Source organism: Aedes albopictus, chromosome 2 (genome assembly GCF_035046485.1).
Source record: "Aedes albopictus strain Foshan chromosome 2, AalbF5, whole genome shotgun sequence".
NCBI classification, from domain to species: domain Eukaryota; kingdom Metazoa; phylum Arthropoda; class Insecta; order Diptera; family Culicidae; genus Aedes; species Aedes albopictus.
This window is the reverse complement of record NC_085137.1, coordinates 73,345,817-73,366,915: the sequence shown is the minus strand read 5'-3', so window position 1 is coordinate 73,366,915 and position 21,099 is coordinate 73,345,817. Positions and strand designations below refer to the sequence as shown.

Genomic DNA, 21,099 nt, shown 5'->3' with positions numbered 1-21,099 from the left:
TAAACTATAAGGTGTATTTTATTAAACTGCGTATTAGATCTTAAAGCAAGATGCATTTTTATGATTATGTATTAGATTGCATATATAAATCGAAACCAGTCAAACTTATTTGATGCTCTTTCACTTTTTTTGTTTTGCCAAAGCCTATTTTTCCAATTTTACTATCCGATTGCTTTTCGACGGTGTTTCTAAAGTGAGAAGTAAGTGTTAAGATCCAAAACCAAACAAAATGTGTAGATTCCAAACCAAAAATGAGACGCTATGCTAACCAAAAAAACTGAAGTAAATTCTTGTTCAGTCTTCAAAAAACTAATTCAAATCAAATCGAAAAGAAAACTAATCTCAAACCAAGCAATCATCATTCGCAAGACAAACCTAAAAGCAAAACTCACGCAAGGTGGTGTTGGTGGAGGTGTCGGTACTTACATTCCGGTTGACGGCCGGCGACTTGAACAGCGCCAGGTGCTGCAGTTCCTGCATCAGATTCATCTCCGACGACGAATTCGAACTGGTGGGACTGAGGCTGAGCGAGGGACTCCGCACGTCGCTACTGCTGCTTGTGCTGTTGTAATGGTTATTGTTGCTGTTGAAATTGTTGTTCATGGCGCTGCTGCTGCTACAGCCGGTGATGGTGTTGTAATTGTTATGGCTACTATTGCTCATCATGGCGATGTGTGGCGAGTTGTACAGCGACGTGCTGGAAGGGGTGAGCATCTGGTGGTGATGGTTGGCGTGGTGGTAGGACGAATCGTCCGGCAGGGCAATCGTTTGCGGCCGTTTGTTGAAGACGGGCGAGTTCGGGGCCGACTGGTGGTGGCCGACGTCGTACTGGGACATGTGCGAGTGGATGCTGCTGTCCAGCTTCGATTTGGGTGGGGTGGTTTCGCGGAACTTGGACCGCAGGCCTTTGTAGGCCGTCTTCATGCCTTTGCCACCTTCCTTGACCTGTGTGCGGATGGATTGGGGGTTTGGATGAGTGAAAGAATTTACAAGATCGCAGTGGGTACTAACGAACGGATCATTTAACGGTAATAAGCTGCATATGTTTCCAGAGCGATGTTTCGATAGAGAAGATCAATGAATACGCAAATTGTTTGATCCGTTAGCTCATTTTCTCCCACTGCGTAATATTATAATAAAATAGGAAAACTTAGAGAAATAGAAAAACCCACTCACCGATTTGACGGCGGATCGTACCGCCGGATTGGTCTTCGCGATGAATCACACGGATGGTGGACAAACACACACATGATGAGCAAAGGGGGCACACACGCGCGATCATGATGACAAATCGGGAAGCCAGTCGTGATGGTGTGTTGATGAGTATAAGCGCGCAGCATCGGATATTGAGCGAGAGAAACGAAAGGTTTTTCGCATTAGAAGCCGCAATTGAAGATGAGATTTTTGATGTTTTTGCGAGAGTTTTTCAAAGCCGAAAAGTGTGATGATCGATGATGTTGCACCATGCCAGGCAATGAAATGAATATGGAACGAGAATACAATTGGAAGTTATTTTTTGGAACGAACTTGAAAGATTTCAAATTAGGGTGAGGTGATCTATGTACAAAATAAAAATAAAACTGAAAGAAGTAAGTGGAACAGCCATAGTTTATTAAATCTAACATACTTAAACTAACGTATCACAAATTAAGTATACATAAAAATATAATACTGATGTAAAAATGTTCAAATATAATTCCATTATTTTCCGAACACAATAACAATTTACTTAGGACTAGTGTTATGGTTGAGATGTATCGTACAATTCTGAATTTACTATAAGTTTCCAAACAGTTTGTGCGTAAAAGGGCGGTTGTAATTTAGGTAAAAAATTTGAAACAAAATAGGGGAACTTACGTATTTTCGGCAGTTTTGTTCTCTTCGTCATGAGGAGTTTTTTTTAAAACCTGTTGAACTCAGAGTTGTCCTCAAATCCTTCCCAACCAAGCTGAATTATATGCCCAAAATTTCAGGCAATTTGGTCCACAAAAACCCCCTCGATGACGAAGAGAACAAACCTACCTATAATACCCTTCGTCACCCTATATTTTAACATCAGTTAGTTGTCGTAAATGAGAGCAGATAAAGAGATCCTAGAACTGCCTTAGGATTGTTTAAAATTTAGGTTAATATTAAGGAATGCAATGATTTGAATGAGTTATGAGAGTTTCGTATCATGTTATGGTCACCATTTCTTTCAAACAATGTCATGGTCGCAGGCCCGGATTTAAGGGGGGGCAAAGGGGGCAAGTGCCCCGGGCCCCCCGATGAAGGGGGCCCCCCAAGAATCCGAAATACGATTTATATTTTTCAACGAAACCATATGAAATTCACGTGAATGAGCGTTCATATTTTATACAAAGCCCCTATAGCCACAGCTGTTAAGGTGTGGATATTCAGCATGACCATACTAAGGGTGACGCGTTCAATTCCCGGTCGTTCCAAGAACTTTTCGTAAAGGAAAATCCTTGACTTCTTTGGAAAAGAGTGTCTTCATGTCTGCCACACGGTATGCACATACGAAATGGTCATTGACAAAGGAAACTCTTTGTTAATAACAGTTCCACAGTTACTGTGGAAGTGCTCATAAAACACTAAGTTAAGAAGCAGTGACCCAGTGAGGACGTCACACTAAAAAAGAACTTATAATAGGATTCCTAAAGGTATCTAAACTATGTTTGGCCATTTATCTGGATTTTCTCTTAAGAATAATTCGAAATCAAATGTTTCATTATTTTTGGTGCAGTATTTGAAAATATGCGATTTTCTCTAAAAACCCTTGAAAGTTCTTATCGAGTGGAAACACTTTTCCGTGACTACAAGTTGCTACAAAAAGTGTCTCTAAGCAGATTGCAAGAAATATTAAGCTTTTGAGTAATTGTACATCAATATAAATTTCAATAGTTTCACAAATTTATCTATTATTTCACAATGATTATACAATTATACATACGTTTGTTGATTATATGATTATATTTTGGAAACAAATGTCTTATACTTATTTGCATCAGGTCGCTGCTATCATGAAAAAGAGAAGATGATGAATTCTGGAGATGTTTGGAAGTTAAGGCTAGTTTTGAAAACCAAGTGTCCTGGAAACTGTAACTTTCCATATCTTTATGTTTGGTTTTACTGAAGATATTAAGATTTATTGCTACAGTTGCTCCCAAGAGACTAATCTTTATATAATCTGAATTTTGAAATACTCGTCGATCCCGTGCAATCTCAAATAAAGTTGCTGCATGTTTTAGTATATTTTTAACTGAACGCTAAGTTCTTAAACTTGTATAAATGTTTTCAATTTGGATGAAAGTTTAAAATATATGTATTATTTGAACGAGATGTCATTTACGCTAGCATTTTGACATTTGAGTCAAATATCAAATTAAATGTTCGAATAATTTTCTATTTGTCGGAGTTTTGGAGAAGTTCAGAAATCAGAAGCTTTCAATATTAGGTCTAAAATAATACATAAGATTAAGAAAAAAACGTAATTGTATGGTTCATTTTTTTCGAAATTTTGATTCTGGGGGCCCACTTTTTAGGGTTGCCCCGGGCCCCCCGAGGCCTAAATCCGGCACTGCATGGTCGCCATGTTGTGCAAGTGCCTGAAATCGCGTAACTGTTCAATATGAATAGGAAACCCAGCAAAAGTGGGTCTGATATCCGGTTACAGGCAGATTAGCTTGTACAAGTAGGTATTGAGAAAACGGCATCTGAAGTTTACTAAGTAAAACTTAAAAAATCGCCATGATTTGAAAAAAAAACAATATTAGGGGGATTCACTTAACAGCGTAAACCTCTCATTGAAGTTTATTCTGATTAAACGTCACGATCACCAAGACAAACTTTGATTATTTCATTCGCAATTTCATAACCAGAAAATCATGGCTTAAGCGCAGTTTCGAGTTCAAAAGGAATCGCTCAAGAAGCTTCTTGAGCGATTCCTGGCAGAAACTTTCTACGGTGACTGCCATACGAATTGTCATTTCTTCGCAACTACGTACTGCGATGGAAGAAAAACGGTTTCTTGGGCGATTCATGCAAGGAATTTCCCATGCATCAAGATAGGCCAAGAAATTCCTTTTGAACTGCAAACAGCGCTTTACGCAGCAATTTCAACTGTTTAGTGAGTCCTCTTATTATATTTAAGAATGCAACCATTTAAACGAATTATATATTTTTTATTATAACATGTTATGGTCGCCATTTCATGTAGATACGGTCATGATCGCCATGTCATATCAATCAATTGCTTGCCCAACTTCGGACGGAGGATGCAACAACCGAAGTATTACTTAGAATATGCATTTCCTTTAGATGATTGGAAGCAAAGGGGTGTACCTAAGCGACAAAAAACCACTTTCGAGAAAACGAGACTCATCGTTTTTCTTCTCATACAAAATGTATATTGAAGCCCTAATCAACCCCTTTTTTCTCCGATATATCGTATTTTTCCTAAACAATGTAAAAAAAACCATGCAAAACTTCTGAAAAGCTTGAAATCTGAAGAATTTTATGATGTGTTTAACTTCAATTCGACAAAAATAATGGCACTTACACCCCTATGCATCTGGGCCTCTCTTTTAAAGTCGCATATGTCGGCCAAATCAACTTCAAGCATAATAACCGAAGCCAATGCTTATGATAACATTTGTTATAACAGGAATGCTTTTATAGATGCTACAGCAGTGCTATCATGGTAAAATCAGAGCTGATTACTTATGTTTTACAACTCTCGGTGGCCTTATACTAGTACGGTATAGAAATGACTTCAGTAGTTCGCACTAAAAAGATTTTTTCGATGGTTTTTCATAATCTGAATGATAGTAAAGAAAATTAGAAACTATCACTCCTCTAAACAAAACCTCTCAAAACTCTAAAAAAACGTAGGCCCAAAATAAATAACATATTTTGTGAAAATATCTCATCAAAACAAACGAGTGATGCATCCCTGTGGGATTTTTCATAGTAATTTCATAAGTAATTTTTGAAGAAATCCCTAGAGGTTTCCAAAGAAATATCTTAAAAAATTAAAAAAAGTCCCTGATGAAATACCTTAAGAAATGATTGGAACATACTGAAGGAGTCTCTGGACATATGTCTCGAAGAATCTCAGAAAAAAATCTAAATGAATTACTGAATGATTTTTTTCAGAAATCTCAAGTCCAATTCCTGCAGAAATCTCTGGAAGAATTCTAGAATAACCTGTAAAGGCTTATCTGAAGGAAAATATCCAAAATTAATTCTTAAGGAAATGTTAGAAAGATTAACTGAGAAATTTTTGGAGGAATACCTAAAACACTCCTTGGGAAATTCATGATGGAATTCATAAAAGAATCTTCTGAGATATTTTTAGAACAATTCTTAAAATTCCTGGTCGTCTTTCTGCCCTGAGGAATATCTGGAGACACAAAATCATAGACCTCTGTGAATATTCCTAGAAAAATCTGTTGATGAAATACCAAGAATTCCTGTTGAAACTACAAGGAAAATTTTTGAACTAGTTTCTGAAATAATACGTGAAAAATTCCTAGCGGTATCCTTGAAGAAAACCCTCAGTAATTTCTGAGAAAATAAAAACATCATTTATACATCTCTGGAGGAATCTTTGAAGAAATAGAGACATTCCTTTGGTAATTTTGAATAGAATCCTTGGAAAAATTGCTGAAGAAATCCATGGAGAAGTTCATCTGAAGAAATCCCTGAAGGAATGTCTGAACAAACCGCAGCAGGAATTTCCGAAAGCATTTCTGAAGCAATTGCTGGAAAATGTCTGAAGGCATTCATGGAAAGAAATAACTGAAGGAATCCCTAAAGAAATTTTACTAAAAATCTCTGGAAGAGTTTCTAAAGAAACCACCGCACTGTAGGAATTTCTGAAAGAAATCATGAACCAATTTTGGAAGGAATTCATGGAAGACTTCTGAATTTCTGAAGGAATCACTAGAGCATTTTTTGGTGGAAGGATTTTCTGGAAAAAAAAGGAAACTTCAGGATTTTCTTAAGGACAAACGTCTTGAAATCCCGCTTCAGCAGTGCATCAGAACTTCAGACGCACAAATCTCAAGAAGCAAGCTTCAAACAACAGTGCGTTTTATTATTCTGTTCTTGCTCACTTGTAATAAGCTTAAAATAAAAAGCTCAGGTGCGTTGGTTTTGTTTACGAAAAGATTTGTGCTTTCGAAATCGTGAGTAGGTGCCAAAGTCGACCATTGTTGCGGCCATTCCAGGATTCTAACAAGTCTGTCCTTAAGGTGTTCCCGGAAGAATTACCGAAGGAAACTGAAGAAATGTCTGAATGAATGCTTGAAAGTATCTGAAGCAATATTTAGAATATACTGAGACCCATTTATAAATGAATTTCTGAGGTATGTAATTTGAAATAAGGTAATTTTATTATGAAATCTCTAGTGGAATTCCAGTAGAAATGAAAGAAGGATTTTATGGGAAATTTTTGGAGGAATATCTGAAAAAAAAACTCTTTGCAAAACTCCTGATAGCCTTCCTAAAATAATGTTTTGAGAGTTTTAGAACAATTCAAGGAGACAACTCTTCACAAAATTCCTAAATGTATTTCTGAAGGAATCTCTGGACGAATATCTGGAGAAATAAATTTATAAACCTGGAAAATTTGTTAAGACACTTCTTAAAAAAATATAGAGGTGTCCTTGGAAGAAATCCTGGAGGCATTCTTGCGGGAATTTTTAATATAATCCTTGGAGAAATTACTAAAGATATTCTTTGAGAATTTTATGATGGAATACCTACAAGAATTCCAATTCCGGAAGAAATCTCAGAAAAAGTGTATGCAGATGAATTTTATGAAATAATCTTTAAAAATCTCAGAAAGAATGTTTAAAAACCTAGGAAAGTATATTTAGAAATTTCTAAAATAATTAATGCAGAAATTACAAGGAAATGCTTCTGATAAAATTTCTGATCAAATTATTGAAAAAAAAACTTGGATAACCAAGGTATAAATCCTAGAGGAATTTCTTAGAAGAAAATATAAACAAATCATGCAAGAATCTCTGGAGAAATCCCTGGAGATATTCCTCCGGAAATTTTAAATAACATCCCTGGAGAAATTGCAGAAGAAATCCCTGGATAAGATCACCTACACAAATTCCTGACGTAATCTCTAAAAGAGTGTCTGACGAAACCGCAGAATGAATTTCCGTAGTAATCTTTGAAAAACCTCTGAAGAAATTTCAGGTTAAATGTCTGAAGGCCTCCAAAAATGGCTTCTAAAGAAATACTTGAAAGAATTTCTGAAAAAAATCTTAAAGGAATAACTGAAGAAGTTTTTTACAAAATTGTTGGAAAAAACCTAATGGTACCGCTGGAGGAATTTCTGAAAGAATCCATGAAGCAGAAGATTTTCTAAAGCAATGCTTGGTAGAAATTTTTGGAGGAATCACTAGCGACATTGTTGGAGCAACCCTTGGAAGAATTTCTGAAGGATTTCATGGAAAAAACCATGAAGCAAGCTTTGGAGGAGTTTCTTAATGAATCTCTGAAGAATTTTCTTGAGGAATTCCTGGAAGAATTTCTGAAGGAAACAGGAGATATATCGATCCGTGGAGGAATTTCTGCAAGATTTTCTTAAACCATTTATACTAGATAAGTTTTTGAAGGAATCCGTGGACAATTTTCTAAGAGAATAAATGCAGCAATTTGGGAAGCAATCCATGAAAGGTTTTCTAAAAGAGCTCTTGGAGAAGTTTCTGGGAATTTCTAAAGGAATCCCTAGAAGATGGCGAAAAATCTGTGGCGCAATATCTAAAGGAAGTTATCTCTGGGAGAATTTCTATAGGATCTCTAGAAGGAATTTGTAAAGGAGTCACTGGAAGAATTTCTCAAGGAATCCCTAGAATTTTTTTTGAAGAAATCGCTGGAGGCGTTTCCGATAGAATCCGCGAAAGGTTAAAAAAAAAACGTTCAAGTTAATTCTGAAAGAATCCCTATAACATTTTCTAAAGAATTCCATTATAAATACTGAGAAGATCCATGGAAAAGTCTAAAAACTATGAAGAAATCCTTGGAATAATTTCTAGAGGAACCTCCGGCGAAATTTGTGAAAAAATTATTTGAGGAAAACCCATGAAGAATTTTCGAAAAGAATCTATCGAAAAAATTCTGAATGAACCCATTGTGAAATTTTTGAAAGAATCCCTGGAGGAATTTCTGAAGGAATCCCCAGAGAAAAATTTTAAAATCAATCCCTGCAAGATTTTTTGAAAGAATCGCTGCAAGAATTACTGAAGGAAGCCCAGGAGGAAATTTAAAGGTAAATTTTCTAATTTAAAACCGTTTGGTCGCTATTCACCGCTCATGCCCCATTCACTGCTCGTTTCATACGATTTATATTCAAATCGTATGAAACAAGCGGTGAATGGTGATCTCACAGTACTTGGAGAAACATCTAGGAAAATTTCTGTAGAAGTCTCTGGAAAACTTCCTGAAAGTATCTCTATAAAAATTTCTGAAGAAATCATTGTAGCATTTTTTGAAGCAATCCATGCAAGCTTTTCCAAACCAAAATATTGAGAAATTTCTGCATAAATGTTTATATAAATTTCAGAAGGAATTCCTGTTTTGGAGATTATCTGAAAACCACCCAAAAGAAATTCTTAAGAAATCTCTGAAGGATTATCTAATACAAGCAATCTCCTGCAATCCTTGGAAAATTTTCTAAAGGATTCAATGAAAAAAAAATCACGTAGGAAATTTTGGAGAAATTTTATAATGATTTCCTGAAAGATTTTTTAAAGGAATTACTGGGAAAATTTCTAAAGGAATCTGGAGATATATCTGATGGAATCAATGAACGATTTTGTAAAGGAATCCCAGCAGCAATTTTCATGGAAGATTTTATTAAATCCATGGAAGATTTTTTAAAGAAGTACATGGAGGTGCTTCTGGAGGATTCTCTAATGAAATTTCTGATGGAATCCCCAGAGAAATTTGTAAAGGAATCCCTAGAAGATTGCGAAAAAAAAAATCTGTTGCGCAATATCTGAGGGAAGCAACCCCTGGATGATGTTCTTAAGGAATTTTTGGGAGAATTTCTGAAGGAACTCTTAGGTGAATTTCTAAGGGAGTCATTAGATAAATTTCTTAAACAATCCCTGGATGATTTTTTGAAGAAATCGCAGGAATAGTCTTTGGAGGAATCCATGGAAGATTTTTTAAAAATTACGCTTGTTGATAGAATTCCTGGAAGATTTTCTTTACGAATCCATGGAGAAAAAGAAAAAAAAGAAGAAAAAAATGAAGAAATTATTTGAGGAATTTCTGTAGCAAGCCTTGGATAATTTTCGAGAAATTTCTGAATAAACTCCTTATGACAGCCTTTCTCAAACTTTTTTACGAACACGTGTATTTCTTATGGAGCTGGTGGGTCGCGACCAATAGTTTGAGAAAGGTGGCCTTATGAAGATCCTAGACGAATCGGAGGAATTTCTGTAGGAATGCCTGGAGCAAATTCCCAAATTAATCCCAGAAATATTTTTTGAAAGAATCCCTGGAGGAATTACTGAAGGAAGCCCAAAAGGCAATCTCTGGGAAACTACCTGAAAGTCTTTCTGTAGAAATTGTAAAGAAATCTTTTGAGGAACTTCTGTAGCAATCCATAGATTTTTTTAAATCCCTCGAGAAATTCCTGAAAAAAAATCCCTGAATTATTGAAAGAAATCCAGGAGGCATTTTAAAGTCAAACTTCCTGGTAGTCTCTCTGTAGAAATGATTTTGTAATATTTTCTAAAGTAAATCATGGAGGAATAGCATTTTCTAAAGCAATCCATGCAAGCTTTTCAAAAAAAAAAAATGAGATGTTTCTGGAGAAAAGCTAGGAAAATTATCAGAAGCAATTTTATGGAGGAATTTTTGGAAGATTTTCTGAAAAACCATCAAAAGAAAATTCTAAAGGAATTTCTGAAGGATTGTCTGAATGAGGAATCTCCGGCTAAATATTTGGAGGAGTTTCTGAAAGAACCCCTGGAGGAATTTCTGAAGCAGCTCTAAAGAAAGTTGTCAAATAAATCTATGGAAGATTTTTGAAAGAATTGTTGGCAAAATTTCCAAAGGATCCCTTGAGCAATTTCTGAAGGATTTTTCGTAAGATTTTCAGAAAAATCTGGAATTTCTGAAAAAATCAAAAGGATTTTTCAAAGGAAAAATTCCCAAGAATTACTGGCGAAGTTCTTGGTGAAATTTCTGGAGGCCCAGGATGAATTTCTGGAGAAATTAACCGAGAAATTAGAGGACGAACTCCTACAGAAATATCTGAAGAAAATCCGTAAGTAATTTATGTAGAATTCCTCTAGATTAGCTCCTGGATCAACTCCTTGAGTGATTTCTGAAGGAATATGCAATCCCCGAAGACATCCCTAGAGGAATTTCTGGATAAATCCCTGGAGTTATTCCTTGTAAAATCATTGGAGGAAGTCTATTGGGAAATCACTGTTAGGATTTTAGAGGAAATTCACGGAGGAATCCCTGAAAAGAGTTCTGAGAAATATTTGGAACAATCCCAGTAGAAATGGCTTGCGAAATTCTAGAATGGATTGCAGGAGAACTCCTAGCAAGAATAGCTAGAATAATCTGTATTAGAGTTTCGGAAGATTCTCCGGATATATGGCAGAAATGCATGATTTTTCCCTTCTCAAGTTCCACAGACAACATCCTTACTCTTTTACGTTATTTGTTCATTTTGAAACCCATAAGAGCAGAATATGAGCACAATAAAAAGAGAAATATGTGATTTCAAATATAATGCGTACTTTGGAAGGTGAAATAAGTGCCCAAAAATATAAAAATACTAAACCAATGAGATCATGAATAAAGCGGTGTAAAATTGACTCTCTGCCTTTCGGAAATCTATAGAACAAGCGCAATCACATAAGAACACCAATCTGCACAGAAACAGAAACTAATTGACCAACACCATATGGTCACCACATAGAACATAAATCAGAAAACGGACAGTACCTTATCCTTAAAATTCTTCAGCAGATCCTTGTACTGTTTCACCTTGCGTCCGGATTTCTCCGCATACCGGAAGCACTCCACTTCGAACTCGTCGGAAAAGCCCTGGCCGGTGTTCAGCATGTCCAGCCGTTCTTCGATGAACTGTGAAGGATAATAGATGCTCAATGTAGGATTCCAGCTAGTAGTGTTAGAAAGACTGAGGATCAAAAACTACCTGTTGGAATATCTGCAACTGCAGCATATTGGCTAGGAATGGCCTCAGATGCGACGGTCGGGTGTCGATAAACGTTTCCGGATCGAAGGTGATCTTGTCGTTGAACTTTACCGCGTCCCGGTAGCCGCCGATTAATTGCACTAAAATACCTGTGACAGAAAAAATAAAAAGATTGGTGATCTAGTTGGTGATTTAGTTAACTAACAGTAACATTTCACTCACCTAAAAATATCTTCGACACCCGGTCCCCCCGATGTTCGGTCGAGTTGGCCAGGTGTTTCTTGAGCGAGGCGACCAGTTCCGGTGGCATGTTTTTCACATCGTCGAACGGCGTTTCCAGCGCATCCGGCGTTCGCTTATCACAGTTCAGTATGACGACGTCGCCGATCTCCTCCTTGCGGAGCGACCTGTACACCGCGTCGGGGATCCCTATCAGGAAGGGCATCGGCGCCCCGAGGATGTCCTTCATCTTCATCGGCAGCACCGGGATGAAGATGTGCTGCCACACCATCGGGTAGAGGAATGCATTGGCCGCCTGGATGCAGGACGAGAGCACGTCCAGCCGGCGGGACATGAAGATGATTCGCCGCTCTGCCAGCATCGCGGCGAACACACCGATCATGGCTTTCGGATCCACAAAGTTGTAGTACAGGTTGAGGTTGTGCTGGAAAGGGAATTTGGATCTTGTAGGACAAATAACGGACATACCGGACAAACCAAACTCACGTTCTCCGGTATACTGGGAAGAAGGAACTGCTGGGGCCTCTGGAAAACGAAAGTCTGCACCGGCCGGTCGTACTGCAGCTTCAGACATCCCCCCGGTTCCGGCACTCCTTTGTTGTACGCTTCCGCTAGAAATGACTCGAATTCACTCTGGGAGTTTTTCCGCACATCGGCCAACACGTTCAGGAAGCGGATGAAGGTGTCGTGCCAGGGCAGGTAGGTGACGATGACCATCGCCGTCGGTGACTTGGGATCATGCCTGCAGAATCCGAACCGCCACTTGGAGTCGATGTTGGTCAGTACGAACGAGTGCACCTGGATCGTTCGGTTGCTGGCGGGAGTGGAAGGAAGAAAACACAGGTTAGATGAATCATGCCGTTTTTTTTATTTATTAGTCTGCTGGGCGCTGGCTGAATACTGAGTGTAGGAACGTGCCCGGAGATAACAACAGCACGAAACGGAGAACCAGTTCGGAGATATCAATTTATGACTCACTTTTTACGCTACCAAGTGTATTGGTCAGTGACATACTGGTAGGAATACGCGGAATCGAATAAATTAGAATGTTTATCAGCTGGAAGTAATGTATTGATTCAGCAGATAATGTAGGTTGATTCTGTTATTCTGTTATAATCAACGCACCCCCGGGCCGTGGCCAATCTGCGTTGAATCGCTGGGCGATACGTCTACCAGTAGACTTGTATCTGCCCTATGCTAAACCGATTAGCATAGCAAGTCCTTTCCACTGATGAGTAGGCTCGAATGTCCCGCTCCTCCCTAACCCATAGGGGGAAATAAGGAGTTTTCAGTTTCAAGTTTTGCATGAATCATGACACCAACTCTTTCTACCATAATGCTTTAAAAATTCTGAAATAAAAGAAAACTAATATGATGAAAATAATTGAGATGCAAGTTTTTATACAAAATTTAAAGATCAGTTATTTAAAGGTGAATTGAAGAAATGTTAAGTACGGTACCTATATTATAAAATGTTCCGCACCGCCACGAATGTGATAAATAAGCAAACACATAAATATTCTATTTGCCTAGTAGTAGAAAGAGTTGCGCGCCTGTTTATAAAAGTTTTTACTTATCTTGATTGCTCCGGACAATTTCCGTTTGTGTTTAGAAACTTCGTGGGTGTATCTTCAGAACTATGGCGTTTTCTGGAATTAAAAAAAAGGAAATACTGGGCCGCACAGCTCCGCGGCCCACTTATATTAGTATAAACATATATATATATAGGACGAAGTGGTCAGTTTTTGTCGATTTCGTCAAGTATGCGTCTTAAGTCTTGAGTCTTGATCACCCGTTGGCTTCGAATCTATAAGCAAGCACTATTAAATGCTGCACTTTCACACTATTGGTTTCGGTTTCTTAGTTATTTTAAATTGATATGGCAAGAAAACATTATTAAGCATTAGACATTCAAAACATATTAGGGTTTACTCACAAAACAACTATCACATATGAAAATACTGATATTGAAAATTAAAATTAATATTAATCACAAGTAAATACAATGTCAGCACTGTGAATGAGCAATTTGAATACACGAGATACTATTATTTGTTGCATATTGATTGTTAAAATTAACCAAATAGTGGAAAGCCCAGACAACAATATTCCAAGTCTGCTGACTCCAGAAAGATCCCAAGATTCGTCACAAAGCACAAATGCTTTCATTATGATTCACAACGACTCTCGCAACCCTTCCCGACTCAACCGACTGGAACTGTTTTCTGAGTATAGAAACTACTAAGCCCTAGCAGGTTCCTCCTGTTTATCGAGCATTTCTGATAAATCAGCTATACTCCATCTGTAGCAGCCGGTTCACAATGAACCGCTGGAGGCGCATTAAAGTGTTAAAGGTGATATTTTCATTACAAGAATTATAATTAACTTCCTTCACTTAAATACCGTCAAACCCTGTGATCTTGGCTAGGGAGAAAACAGTTACGTGAAGTTGTATCAAAATTCTACAGAGTGTTGGGGAAGGGAAGGGGAAATAAACATACTTCTTCCTACTCCTAGCAGTTCGGATCTTCTGTTCACACTGTCATTCCAACCTTCTTTCAGTGTGAAACGTTTCTGGATCTGTAACGGGTGGTATCACTTTACGCTACTCTTCTATCATGAACATAGATAACTACTTTTAAAAATAAAAGTTTTGTCCTACTACCTATTTTATACCTGAAAGATGTTAATTGGTCAAATGTTTCGTTCAGCAAGTCTATGTCCATATTGATGATACAACCTTTTATTAATGAGTAATAATGTTGCTTACAGTTGTGAGGCAATATAACATTCAACTCGTTGAGTGCAAGTTATGAACCTGCAGAAAATTTCTTATTAGGCTGTTACCTCTAAAACTACTAAACACATATTGAAACGTGAAATTGTATTGTAATAATTGATCCTAGTCTTAACCCTATCACTGGAACGCGTTTGAAGCAAATTGATATTGCTAATGATTTGGTTGGGCATTAAAAGTTTTTTTGGTTTCGACAATAGTCACATACTATGCCCTACGACATTGACGATTCTATTGTCTATGGCTCACCTATTTCGTGCCACCCAGCAGGGACTTGGTCTGGTACCCAATTCAGTATATCCGCTCCACTTAATATACCGCACCTCTTTTGATTTGTGATATATTACGCGGAACATTACTCTCTTCATTCGGATAGCGGCTATATAACCCATTGGATTAAAAGCCTCCATCAAACATGAAGCGATTAATCGGAGACTGAAGACTCTATACCAAATTTGGCTCAGAGACAGGTAATCAGTGAGGTCAGTTTTTCTCGTTTGTCAGAGACGATTGATACGTATTAAGACAAACTTTCCACTGCATCTGCCAGCAATAATCGGTGATCGATCAACATTCCGAGTACCCCAATTTACACAAGAATGCCAAGGATCACCGCTCATGCTTTACAATACAGTTGGAAAAACTAGAACAACACCTGGCCACAATGATGCATAAAGCACTAAAGCGGACCGGAAGTGTTGGTGAGCCAGCCCCCACCATTCAGCAGATAATGTAGGTTGATATGTACATTTTGACATGCTGTACATCACGGGATAATTGGGTTCTTTAGGGGTATCCGGATTATTCTATAATCAGATTCTCCACCCAAACATTAGTCGGAATCCAAAATTTCATAATTTTTGGAGTGCGGGAACTATTTTTAAAATGCATTTTAAGTTTGTATGGGAAAATTTTTTTGTTCGGGTCGAACTGTCATTTTATCGATTGAACTGTCATTCTATCGATGAAAATTAAAACTATTTTGTTATTTTAACCATCATAATAAAGCTATTGGAATCCAATAAAATCACGTTATACTCAGAAAAATGAGCTCTATCGATTAGGATATAGAAAATAGCAATATTTTGTTCACTAAACAACCCAATTCATGAGAAAGTCGTACCATTCAGCGAAGTTACTTGATATGCACCAGTTGCCTTCTTAGAAATTTTTCTGTAAAAACATACCGTAAACATAGCTTCTAAAATACGGTGGAGAAGCATTAATGCAATTGGAGAACACTACACTGGGTTATTCCCAAGATTTGGGAGGAGGAAGTATCGTGTGTCCCATCTACAAATAGGGTGACAAGTTGGATTGCGGGAACTACCGAGCGATCACACTACTGAGCGCTGCCTACAAGATACTCTTTCTAATTATATGCCGCCGTCTATCACCGATTGCATGTCACAATGAGCCATTTTACGAGACGTTTCGGATCAGCTGATCGCTCATTTCATGAATGAAAATTTGACAGGAGGTTGCGCGCAAGCCCGTGAGTGTTAATATCAATATCAACACTGTTGTCGTTTCGTAAAATAGACTATAGATCTAAAAACTGCTTGCAGTGACAGACCCGAACAGAAATTTAAAAAATACCTATATATCGATTGCAAGAGAGTTCGTGGGGCAATATCAGGCTGGATTCATGGGTGAACGCGCTACAACGGACCAGGAGTTCACCATCCGCCAGGTGTTGCAGAAATGCCGCGAATACAACGTGCTCACACATCACTTGTTTATCGATTTCAAATCGGCGTATGATACAATCGATCGAGAACAGCTATGGCAGATTATGCACGAGTACGGATTAAACTTATACGATTGATCAAGGTGACGATCGAGGAGGGATCGAGTGATGTGCGTAGTTCGAGTATCAGGGTCCCTTCGAATCTCGTAGAGGGTTACGGCAGAATGATGGTCTTTCGTGCTTGCTGTTTAATAAGGAGAGCGGGGATAAACACGAGTGGAACGATTTTCACGAAATCTGTTAAACTGCTTGGTTTCGCTGATGATATTGATATTATAGCTCGCCAAATTTGAGACGATGGCGGAAACGGCGTACATCCGGCTGAAGAATGAAGTCAGGCGAATCGAATTAGTCATTAATGTATGGAAGACAAAGTACATGATGGCAAAGGGCTCCAGGGAGGACCCTACGCAGAGTGCGGAACTGGAGACAAACAGCCATGGACCGAGTGGAATGGAGGCGGCTACTATGTACAGCAGAGGCCACCCCGGCCTTAGCCTGATCGGTAAGGTAAGTGAAATGAACATTTTCCAGAGAAAACTTTCACGCTTATTCCAAGAAAATGTACAAAATTGTATGTACCGTAAAACGGGGTATCTTTGATAATGCGGGTAACTTTGATAGTGCGACAGGCACTGTATAGTTTATCTTATAACTATGATTCCTTCAACCTGTTAAGAAAAAAGGCTATCGTAGATCAATACTATACATATGAAAGTTCATCTTAGACGTATTTTCAATAAAACTTAGTTTATATACAACTTTTTGGACAAAAATTTTAAACTGTCGATATTTTTGTCATTTGTCAACCTCTTCAAACAATCTGCTATATGACTTCATTTCAACTATTTTTTCAATGAATGGACTCTTATTCTCGATAGAATCATCATAGTAGATTCCAAATCTGGCCTTGAATCTCTTAACGAAGTGTGTTTTTACGAAATGGAAGCAATTTTGTAAATTGGGACAAAAATCTCCATACATCGATAAACGCCTAAAACTATGCAATGCCCTTGTAATTTCATGTAGATAAATTTGTGTTGTTCAAAATTTGTTAATAAAACAATCAAATACTACCCAAAAAAGGAAAACCCACCATGAATAGCATGTAATCATATGTTGATGTACCGTTAAACACATATTTTTACAAAGATAGTGATTTTTAACTGCTTAATTCACTGTGTTTTTCGCTCAGTACTTCGCAAATTTATTTTTATACGTAGAATTTATCAAAAAATCAATGTTTTGATATAAAAAAATCTATCTGATATATTCCACAAGGCTTCTCTCATCGTGTTCATACACCTAAGATTTCAATCTGTGATTATTATTATTATTTCAGATTATCGAATCTTTAAATTGCAATTGATAACTGATACCCCAGTACTTGTTTTAAAAATATAAAACTAGGGGGAATACTGTAACATGGAAAAATATTAAGAAAATTCGCTGAAAACCTATCAAAGTTACCCCGTTTTACGGTATATATTCAATTTTCTAGCATATATTATGCAGAACTAGATATTTAGACCAGAATAGGCATGAGGCTGATGAACGTAAATAGATGTGTTGACCACATTAACTCTTAAGTCGGTACTCGCAGAAACCCTTTGGGCCACATAGATGGAATTTCTTGGAAAATTCTTGATGAAGTTTTCAGAAGAAGTTAAAACGGATATCATTGATTTATTTTGTGGTCAAATTCTGGTTGATGAAGAAATTTTAAGCGATATTATCTGAGAAATTAAGAAGAAATGCTCAGAGCTTTATTGAACGAGTTTCTAAATAGATTTCTATGAACGATAATTCTGAATATCCAAAGCGATGTTAGATGAGCTTGTAACAAAACTCTAAATTTCTTTTAAATATTTCATAATTAAAGAGTCTATGAAGAAATTCCCAAAATATTTACAGATATTTTCATTTACTTCCTGGCTCATTCTTCAAGTCAACGGGAGAAGGGCTTTTTGTTGACTATCTAGAATTCTGGAATGTTCAGATTTGGCAGTCACAGGATCAATCGAATAGTTATTTTTTCTCCTTCAGCAGGCTATTTGATGTATTTATCTCCTTCTTTCTCAGGAAACTTGTGTTATTATTTCGTTTTCAATAAGCTTCATAAATGTGTGATCTGTCAGCATGAAATGTTAACATCAGAAACAGTTTCTGGTATAAAAAGTAATAGGGAATCGCGCCACTTGGGCGGTGGCTTCTATAATCGTCTGTTTTCCACTATAACTCAGTGAAATTTGAACCAATTGACACAACTTTTGGAATGTGGTGAGATAGGTATAGTATCTACCCGTGTACAACATTTCAAGTCAATTGGTTCAAATTGACTGAGTTATAGTGGAAAACAGACGAATATAGAAGCCACCGCCCGAGTGGCGCGATACCCTATTTTCCTTTTCTCCGATCTAAACAGAACAAGGGCAAATGTTTTTGTTGCGATTACGCCTGAGACAGCACAGCCATAGTCTCGACTGATTATGGATTTTATTCTAAGATAAAAGTGTCCCGATCAAAAGTTTGGGGTCACCCCCTCAAAAACATGTCATTTTTTTAGGCCCATATTTTCGCCAACTTGCGTCCGATTTCGAAACCCTATGTCTCATTCATGAGATAATAAGTCAAAGAAACTTTGAACATGATTTAAAAGAAACTTTTTCAAAAAAAAATGTATGTAAACTTAACCCAAAGTTGCCAAATTCTCTAAAAAATGAATATAAACTTACGGCAGTGTCGCTGGAAATTGGGTCGACCAAATTTTAAGATGAGAGCGGTAATATGACCCATTTTCTATTAGCTTTCAACTGCTTTTTACAGAACTTAGCTAAACATTCTAGAAAAAAAGTTAGTAAGTCAATTAATCCTTGATGTCATCGACCAAAAGTTTGGGGTCACTATCGTAAAACATGGAAAAGTGATTTGTTGATATCTTTGTCATCTTTCATTCAATTTTAATTCTTCTTGGCTTATTTGAAGCAAAATGAATGATACTTACTGCATAGACATTGAACCACACACATTAGTTGAAATTCGCATACTAAAACGTAAAGTTGCCTCATTTTTTTAAGTGTGGTGAAATGTGTTAACTTTACATACATAACATTTTTATGTTACAAAAATCGTTAAATACGTTAAGTTAAAGACATCAAACGTAAATTTAGTTAATTATCTTTGAAATGAGCGAAAAAGAATTAAAATTGAATTATAGATGACGAAGATATCACCAAATCATCACCGATATGTCATGTCATTATTTTTAATTGCTTGTGTTTGTAAATGCCAAATTTATCACGCCTAACTTAAGATGGTTTTATATGCCAACATTTGAACTAGTTACTCAATAAAGAAAATAATTCACATGGAAAAATATTTGAGTTTTTGGTCTAATACACGGTATTAGGAGGCACACGGTGTTAGAGCATGGCACGGTAGATTTTACACAGTAACGCACCATTCCAAGGTGATCTACCCACGTTACGGGGCAGTAACGGGGACTAACAACTAACAATAATACCGAAAATGTTTGGCTGTATCGAATCCGGCAAGTAAAAGACACATATGATAGAGCAGCAAGTAGAGAATCGTGGGAGACTTGAGAAACTAGAGAATATTAGTTATAGACAGAACTTACATTGTGACGCAGTTAAAATAAGCAACAACTCAGTTACTAGTTCCCAAATGTTCAAGCTACCCTTCTACTACCTACAATTTATCTCTCTGAATGCCCTTCAAGTTTCTTTCAATTATGACAAAACTCGGCCCAATTTCGATCCGCTGAGTTGCATAGTGCATATCGATTAGCTTCATCCATTCTCGGTAAGGAAATCCGTTGCAATCTCTTCCGTCACCAGTGCTGCTTCCAATTGCATTATGGCAACGACAAAGACACAGCGCTAAATGCCGGCAAATGCATTTATATATAGAATCCATTGCATTGTGGAACGCACATCACGCTACAGCACTACAGACACAATTCGGTTGGTTGGAGCATCCCCTACCAGCGGAACCACGTGTGCCAAATATACCATCTATGTATACATGGCTAATCGACAAAGGCAGGCGAGACTACGATTGCGAAAATAAACCTCGAACCATCGTTAGCAGCACGCAGCGCCGATATCGTCTTGCCGCGGCCCGGCTACTGAAATGCGTGAATAATCGAATGGTCGAAAAATAAGCGCTTGGAACGAAGTTTTTGCATAATCACGTCAACACCCCGTCCGTCGTCCATCCGATCAAACCAGTCAACTTCAGCTGTTGGAGTAGGTGGTGATGAGGTGAGGTGGAACGGAAAGTGGACGCAAAACTACGACGACGATGATAAAAACAAAAACCGATGGATCGTCGACACACCATTGGCATGGCGGTGATGCAGCATTGAATCAACAGTAGTAGCAGCAACAGGCTACAGGAAATAAGCAAAAGGTTTTTGCGACGATTGGAAGATTACTGCTGCATTGTAAATAATCTTGAAATACATCTTAACCATGTGGAAGCGCATATCCATCAGATATGATGGCCTGTTCCTTCAACTCTTACGGTAGAAGATCCATAATCAATACGACCCAAAAACACCCGGAGTGGCATTCAGCAAGACCATGCTGAGGATAACGGGTTCGCTTTCTGAGCGGTCCAGGATCTTTTCGTAATGAAAATCTTCTTGAGCTCTTTGGGTAAAGTGTCATTTGGCATTGAAAGCTTTCAGGTCATAGGCTGCAAAGCAGGTTTTATTCCAGTTGGGACGTAACGCCAGATACAAAAGAATATCATTACGATCAGCCGGTGCAGATATTCAAGGTCCGTCAGGATGGGTCCGACTTCGTGCCAATGATCTCCGCACTATTCAGGCGTTCGTCAAAGTGCTGCTACCACCTTTCCATCACTTCAAGCTGCATTGTCAGGATATTCTCGTTCTAATCTGTGTACATTTCGAACCATGGTCGTCCAGAAGTCCCAGTAAGCTTTCGGTAAAACTGTCGTGTGTTTTTCTGAGAACAACATAACAGTTCCATTATGTGGCCTCGCACTCATTTATTTTTTCGGACCGCGTCTTTCTTGCGGAAGACCCTGATTAGCTGTTGCAGTTTTCAAGAT

At 37.7% G+C, this 21,099-nt stretch overlaps 1 protein-coding gene across 6 annotated transcripts in view; it reads right to left on the bottom strand.

The window, feature by feature from the left end:
• Positions 1-21,099, bottom strand: part of LOC109427595 (DENN domain-containing protein 1A) — an 80,313-nt gene that overhangs the window by 26,037 nt on the left and 33,177 nt on the right. For 4 of the 6 annotated variants that reach the window (XM_062849915.1, XM_062849919.1, XM_062849917.1 and 1 more), the window contains exons 3-8: positions 11,936-12,263; positions 11,432-11,873; positions 11,210-11,358; positions 10,996-11,136; positions 1,177-1,209; positions 427-945 (exon numbers count right to left, since the gene is read on the bottom strand). In XM_062849915.1, coding sequence (XP_062705899.1) covers positions 427-945; positions 1,177-1,209; positions 10,996-11,136; positions 11,210-11,358; positions 11,432-11,873; positions 11,936-12,263 — 1,612 coding nt within the window. The remainder of the gene's footprint in view (positions 1-426; positions 946-1,176; positions 1,210-10,995; positions 11,137-11,209; positions 11,359-11,431; positions 11,874-11,935; positions 12,264-21,099) is intronic. The other 2 variants (XM_062849916.1, XM_062849920.1) reach the window with 2 other exon arrangements.